This window comes from Crassostrea angulata, chromosome 4 (assembly GCF_025612915.1).
Source record: "Crassostrea angulata isolate pt1a10 chromosome 4, ASM2561291v2, whole genome shotgun sequence".
In the NCBI taxonomy this organism is placed as follows: domain Eukaryota; kingdom Metazoa; phylum Mollusca; class Bivalvia; order Ostreida; family Ostreidae; genus Magallana; species Magallana angulata.
Window position 1 is genome coordinate 35,320,139 of NC_069114.1, and position 7,872 is coordinate 35,328,010.

At 39.9% G+C, this 7,872-nt stretch overlaps 1 protein-coding gene across 2 annotated transcripts; it reads left to right on the forward strand.

The window, feature by feature from the left end:
• The first annotated feature begins 1,099 nt into the window (after window positions 1-1,099).
• Window positions 1,100-7,595, forward strand: LOC128182536 (uncharacterized). Of its 2 annotated transcripts, none has more exons than XR_008243429.1 (2): window positions 1,100-6,589; window positions 7,088-7,595. XR_008243429.1 is itself a non-coding variant. In XM_052851221.1 (2 exons), the coding sequence occupies exon 2, from the start codon at window positions 2,572-2,574 to the stop codon at window positions 6,244-6,246; it is 3,675 nt and encodes a 1,224-aa protein (XP_052707181.1). In that variant the 5' UTR covers window positions 1,100-1,293; window positions 1,792-2,571; the 3' UTR covers window positions 6,247-6,479. The 2 variants fall into 2 exon arrangements, 1 of the variants encoding a protein (XP_052707181.1); XM_052851221.1 differs by lacking the exon at window positions 7,088-7,595 and having other exon boundaries at window positions 1,100-1,293; window positions 1,792-6,479.
• Window positions 7,596-7,872: the final 277 nt, after the last annotated feature.

The following is a 7,872-nucleotide window of genomic DNA, read 5'->3' on the forward strand; positions in this document are numbered from 1 at the left end:
AGAAACAAAGTATTTTCTCTTGACAGTTAAGGTGAGCAGATGGTAAACATTTATTTTTTTTTACCAGATCTACCTTAAAGTATTCAATTTCTTTAATCTAGCCAAAAAGTAAATTGAAAAACGACCTATTTCCTCCATGAAAACCAATCAACCTCCACCCTTAAAACGAAAATAGGACAACAACAAATAATTATTACACATAGGAAGACCCCAATCCTCACATCACACTTTCTATGTGTTTCTAATTCCCTGCTGCCTGTACCTTACGTGAAACGCGAGCAGTTTCTTGAAGACTTCCCTTGGATCTCGATGGCACCGTCTCTCCAGCGGAAGAAAAAAACCCCAGTAAATTTCGTTTCGCTTCAATTATTAGAACCATTTTAACAAGAGCTTGGACTTTGGGTAGTTGTGTCAAACAACAATGTGACGCATGCCTGTTTATTTCGTTGTTGGCCACTCAGCCATGGCTCTTTGAAATCAAGATTTGTCTGGCTTTTGAGCTAAGTTTAACGCAATCGGTATATATTGCGCTTGAAACAGCGTCCTTTTTAACTTGTTTTGACGCAAGAAATAGATAGCTATGTCCTACTGAAAGTCCAAGGTCTTGTTAAAATGGTTCTGTGTATATGGTTACACGTGTATTTATTACTTTATTGTATATTCAATTAACGGGGATAGAAAGAACACTTCATTGATCGTCCATTGAACATCTTCGCTAGCCAAGGGTTTTCGGCCCACTCAGCTCCCCATAAACGTTCATGTTCATTGGTCTGCGAGTTGTGTGTTAGCAACAGTCTGTTTATAGCCCGCTTTTGTATTTTAGGACAAAAAAATTGTAAAATTATAAAGTCTAATATTGTGATTACATGGATATGGTGTACTTTTATCTACATTGATATTTCAAAATGTCACATATCACATTAGAGTTAATGCTAATTAATCATATACATAACCGTTTCAGCTACAATCTGATTGGCATTTTCATTGTTCATATCTAAAACTATGTATAATGTTTTTAGATTTAAGTAGTCGTGTGTTGTGTGAGACAACCGTGTCTTTAAAGTCATTGTGACAATCACTGTTCATATCGAACACACCCGATTTTATTTTTCCCATAATTCTTTGCAACGTGCTTGGCCGACGCTAACAATAGGCGCTAAGTTATACCCGGCCGAGCTGTCCAGCAATACAGACGTGCTTAGTGTATGAAGGGGGTATCGTGTTAGAAGCCTGTGTGGCATGTTTTAGTTTCACAAGTTCAGCATTTGACGCGGACACGGATAGCTGACCGTGGTAAGTATTTATTTAGTTTGGTGTAGTTTATTTGTAAATTTTTGCCTTTTTATTAGTATTACGCAGTCGTCCTATAAAGTCACCTTGACCATTGTTCACTGTAGAGTTACCTGTGTGTTCACTGATGTGTGACTTTAGCGAGAGTGTTTAAATGGAATTCGTCTTTTTCTATAGTACAGTTTTTGCTATTGCTGTATAAAGAAACGGTGATTTAAAGGGCTATTTTCTATGCGTTATTTTATTTTACAATTTATGGTCACTTTTTCCACTTAACTACTTGGGCGGAAGTGCGTCACCGGAAGTCTCAGACGCCATATTGTTTACTGTAAACAAATAACTTAGTTACCATATACTTACAATATTTTGAGATGTTGCCTTTAATATAATACTATTTATACATTATCATAGTTTGATACTATCAGTGAGATACTTATATGATGTATTATACAATATTGTTTTTATTATGGTGTTATGGTGTCACTTGTACACTTATTGTAGTGTCATATTGTTGATGTTGAGAAGATGATGATGCGATGGTGATGTCGATGACGATGGTGAAGTCGATGACGATGTGATGGTGATGGTGATGACGACGATGATGTTATGGTGATGACGACGATGATGATGGTCATGTCGATGATGATGAAGTAGATGATTATGGTGATGGCGATGATGTCTATTATGATTATGGTGTTGTAGGCGATGATGTTGACAATAGTGTCGATGATTATGATGGCGATGGTGATGATGATGATTGTGGTGACGAAACTACTCTAGTTGTGGTTGTCCGTAGTTGGTCCAGGACTACAGCCCCGGAGATTCGGACACTCTTCTAATTTATTTTTGGTCATTTGTATAAACATCATATTTTTTCTTGTTGAGTGAAAGTTGTGTGAGTGTTTGTGTGGTTTTGTGTTTATATTTCTATCTTTTCTTTCTTTCTCTTATTTTTTTTGTTATTAAATTTTGTTAAATTTAAGATGTCTTGTTGTTGTTTGGAGTAGCCTCCGCTCATCCCGTTACAATTGGTGGCAGCGGTGGGATGAGTTGACTCCTCCAGATACTACAAGATATCTTTATAAGTGAACAGTTGCCAAGGTTTATTTTATTTTTCATTTTTTGATCTCTTTTGTAGTACATGTAAGAGCAAGTGTAGGTCGTTGTTTCCTTTTCCCTTGGTGAGTACATTACGTTAGGCAGATTGTTTTGTTAAAAGTTGAGAAGTTAGTCCCTTTATGAGATAATTTTGAGGTAAGTTGGTCTGTCAGTCAATGCACCATGTCTACTGTCAAGGAGATGCTGGAGCTACTTGAAGTGGGGACCAAGATGGGGATGAAGGATGAAGCCCTTCAACAATTCGTGAAGGACGAACAGGCCAGAATGCGGGACGAACGTGAGAAACATAGAGTCGAGAGACAGGAGGAGAGAGACCAGGAGGAGAGAGACCGCGACTTCAAACTACAGATGGAGAAAGAGCGCGCCGCAAGAGAACATGATGAGCGAGAGCACGCCCGATTGAGAGAACATGATGAGCGAGAGCACGCCCGATTGATAGAAGAAAAGAGACATCAGCAAAAACTAGAAGAACTGGAACTTGATCACAAACTGCAACTCGAGAGATCTCACATGAAGCCGAGTGTTGTGACTAAAGAGGAGAAAGAAACTTCTCAAGTGATAAAAGGACCAAAACTTCCTCCGTTTGAGGATTCGAAAGACAACATTGACGCGTACATTCAAAGATTTGAGATATACGCAACAACGCAGAAATGGAATAAAGACACGTGGGGGACTCATCTTAGCGCATTACTCAAAGGAAAGGCACTGGATGTGTTCGCAAGACTCTCACCCGAAACAGCACTTGATTTCAACGAGTTGAAGAACGCCCTGTTGAAACGATTTGACATGACGGAGGACGGTTTCCGCAAGAAGTTCCGATTTTCAAAACCAGACGGAAGTGAAACTTTTATGCAATTTTCTACCAGACTGGACAGTTACCTTGAGCGGTGGATTCAGCTGTCTAAGACTAACAAGACATTCGATGATCTGAAGGACTTGTTCTTACGTGAACAGTTTTTATTGTGTTGCTCGAAAGAACTTGCCTTATTCCTAAAGGAGAGGATTCCTACTTCGATCCAAGACATGGCGCGATACGCGGACCAGTTTGCTGAGGCCAGAACAGTGACATCCTCTTCACTTACGCAAAAACCGCTCTTTGACAGACGACAGCAGTCCGATAGACAACCGCCGTACAAAGATTCCGTGCAACAAAACCAATCTGGAAATGCAGTGAAGTGTTATGAGTGCGGACGACAAGGACATAAAGCCTTTAACTGCAACTTCCGCAAAAGTCCGAATAACAGGCCGTTTAATTCGAGCGAGAAACAAGAAACAACACCGAAACATACTTACCCTAGTGATTTTCAACGTGGGTCGTACAATAATGGGAACCATGGATATCCAGGACGCGGTAGAGGTCGCCAAGGAGCCGCGAGTGTCGTCGAGAAACATGGAAACTTACCGTGTGTTGGTGATTCGGTTGCTTTCTGTGAAACGGAAATGCCAGTTGTGAAAGGATGTGTTGGCAATAAACTAGTGACTGTGCTAAGAGACACAGGTTGTAGTGGTGCCGTTATTCGTAGAGAACTGGTAAACGATGATCAACTAACAGGGACATCTCAACGATGCAAGTTAGCAGACGGTCGTATTATTGATTCAGATGTGGCTAGAATTGATGTCGATACTCCTTACTTTACCGGAAGTGTTGATGCTTGGTGCTTTGATTCGCCTTCGTACGATCTTATTCTTGGTAATATTCGTGGAGTAAGGAAACCACATGAACCAAATCCAGCCTGGATTCATTCCGTTGAAAACATAGCAGCTGTTGAAACGCGTGCGCAACTGAAAAAGAAACAGTCTCCATACAAACCATTGAAAGTACCGGAAGCAATACGGGATGTATCGCCGGAGGATATCTTACAAGAACAACGAAACGACGAGACACTGAAAAAGTTATGGAGCTTAGCTGAGAGTGGACAGCTTAAACATTTCAGTGACGGCGGATTTTCAAAAATGTGTGAACGGAAGCAAATGTTGTTCAGAGAATTTTGCAGTCCCAAAGTGTCCAGTGGAAAACTTTTCCGACAGTTAATCGTTCCCCGGAAATACAGAACTATCGTTATGAAGATAGCACATGAAACGCTGATGGGTGGTCATCTGGGATCAAAGAAAACAACCGACAGAGTAGTGTCCGAATTTTACTGGCCAGGAATTCAGTCAGACATTAGACGGTTTTGCAGATCATGTGGCGTGTGTCAGCGGACTATTCCGAAAGGAAAAGTACCTGCAGTACCGTTAGGACAGATGGATTACAAGATCGATATGGGAGGCAAGCTGAAAACTTTCCACGCAAATCTTCTTAAGAAGTATGTTGAACGAGATACATTGAACTGTGGTGTTTTGTCAACATGTGCAATTTCACTCATAGACTTTAGTGACCTAGATGATGATGAACAACAGGACTCTATTCTTATGCCACCTGTTACTCAAACCGAAACAGCAAAGGACATAAAGTTTGCAGACAGACTAACACCAGATCAGTTGGAAACTGCTAAATCACTGTGTGATTCGTTCTCAGATGTATTTACGGATATACCTGGAATGACGAACTTAGTGGAGCATAAGATTGTTGTGACATCGTCTGAACCTGTGCGTGTGAAACCATATCCAATTCCGTTCAGTACAGAGAAAACAATTACAGAAGAAGTTCAGAAAATGCTACAGTTGAATGTGATTGAGCCATCATCTTCCCCTTATTCAGCTCCAGTTGTCATAGCTCGGAAGAAAGATGGAACGAATCGATTTTGCATTGATTATAGACGACTGAACTGTGCTACGGTATTTGATGCAGAACCAATGCCCAGTCCAGAAAGCATATTTTCCAAAATGACCGGAAAGAAGTTTGTGTCAAAGATAGACTTAAGCAAAGGATACTGGCAAGTACCGATGGCTGACGAGAGTAAGCCGCTTACAGCCTTTTCCACACCATCCGGATTGTACCAATTCAGGACAATGCCGTTTGGTCTTGTAAACGCGCCGGCAACATTTAGTCGTATGATGAGAAAACTACTTCAAGGTATGAACGGCGTAGAAAACTTTATCGATGATGTCATTGTTTTTACAGATACCTTTGAAGAACATCTACACATACTGAAGACTGTGTTCGAACGACTCAGAGATGCGGGACTTACGGCCAGACCGACAAAATGTTTCATCGGATTTGACAAGATTGACTGTTTGGGACATATGGTGGGCAACAAGTGTCTAGAACCAGAACAGGACAAGATTGATGCAGTCAGAAATGCGCCAATACCACAAACCAAGAAACAGGTTCGTGCCTTCCTAGGCTTAGCAGGATTCTACAGAAAGTTTATTCCGAATTTCTCTGCGATAGCCATTCCACTTTCTGATCTTACGAAGAAGGGCCAACCAAATAAAGTTATTTGGACTGAAAGTCAGCAACGAGCTTTTGATACATTGAAACACATGTTATCAGAAAGGCCAATATTGAAGTTGCCAGAATTTAATGAAACCTTCATTTTACGCACGGACGCTGCAGATGATGGGATAGGTGCTGTGCTGTTACAGATGGAGGATGACGAGAAACTACCCGTAGCGTACGCCAGTAGGAAACTTCAACCAAGAGAAAAGGCATACGCTGTTATCGAGAAGGAGTGTTTGGCGGTAGTGTGGGGAATACAGAAGTTCCACCAGTACCTTTATGGACGCGAGTTTCTACTTGAAACTGATCACCAACCCCTGACCTACCTTAACAAAGCAAAGACAGAGAACTCCAGACTGATGCGTTGGGCTTTGCAGCTTCAGCCATACCGCTTTAGGATCATTGCGATCAAAGGAAGCGACAATGTGGGTGCGGATTACCTGAGTCGTCAGTGAGATGTATAGTAGACAGTACAGGTATGTGTATAGGTTTTATTGTAAATACGTGAGAATTTTCAAAATTCAGTGATTGTTTATTTGAAATTGCAGGACAATTTTTTAAGGGGGGAGGTGTGTGACAATCACTGTTCATATCGAACACACCCGATTTTATTTTTCCCATAATTCTTTGCAACGTGCTTGGCCGACGCTAACAATAGGCGCTAAGTTATACACGGCCGAGCTGTCCAGCAATACAGACGTGCTTAGTGTATGAAGGGGGTATCGTGTTAGAAGCCTGTGTGGCATGTTTTAGTTTCACAAGTTCAGCATTTGACGCGGACACGGATAGCTGACCGTGGTAAGTATTTATTTAGTTTGGTGTAGTTTATTTGTAAATTTTTGCCTTTTTATTAGTATTACGCAGTCGTCCTATAAAGTCACCTTGACCATTGTTCACTGTAGAGTTACCTGTGTGTTCACTGATGTGTGACTTTAGCGAGAGTGTTTAAATGGAATTCGTCTTTTTCTATAGTACAGTTTTTGCTATTGCTGTATAAAGAAACGGTGATTTAAAGGGCTATTTTCTATGCGTTATTTTATTTTACAATTTATGGTCACTTTTTCCACTTAACTACTTGGGCGGAAGTGCGTCACCGGAAGTCTCAGACGCCATATTGTTTACTGTAAACAAATAACTTAGTTACCATATACTTACAATATTTTGAGATGTTGCCTTTAATATAATACTATTTATACATTATCATAGTTTGATACTATCAGTGAGATACTTATATGATGTATTATACAATATTGTTTTTATTATGGTGTTATGGTGTCACTTGTACACTTATTGTAGTGTCATATTGTTGATGTTGAGAAGATGATGATGCGATGGTGATGTCGATGACGATGGTGAAGTCGATGACGATGTGATGGTGATGGTGATGACGACGATGATGTTATGGTGATGACGACGATGATGATGGTCATGTCGATGATGATGAAGTAGATGATTATGGTGATGGCGATGATGTCTATTATGATTATGGTGTTGTAGGCGATGATGTTGACAATAGTGTCGATGATTATGATGGCGATGGTGATGATGATGATTGTGGTGACGAAACTACTCTAGTTGTGGTTGTCCGTAGTTGGTCCAGGACTACAGCCCCGGAGATTCGGACACTCTTCTAATTTATTTTTGGTCATTTGTATAAACATCATATTTTTTCTTGTTGAGTGAAAGTTGTGTGAGTGTTTGTGTGGTTTTGTGTTTATATTTCTATCTTTTCTTTCTTTCTCTTATTTTTTTTGTTATTAAATTTTGTTAAATTTAAGATGTCTTGTTGTTGTTTGGAGTAGCCTCCGCTCATCCCGTTACAGTCATTATACATATTAAGAATCCTTTGGCTTATACTATTATTACATTACTTTACAGTTATATCAACAGAATGAAATCATTTCATTTTCAAATCTGATCTTGGTACTTTATATTTCTATATTTATAGCCAAACAAAACATGGCAAAAATTGCGAGGAAAGAAAGACAACTTCACCCATATATATACAACATCATCGTATTCTGATAGCTGTTGAGCGAAAGGAAAAGAACCAAGAAACAAAATGACAAAAATAAAACCAA

Coding starts and splice junctions, on each gene's coding strand:
- LOC128182536 (XM_052851221.1), top strand. CDS start 2,572: ATGTCTACTGTCAAGGAGATGCTGGAGCTACTTGAAGTGGGGACCAAG.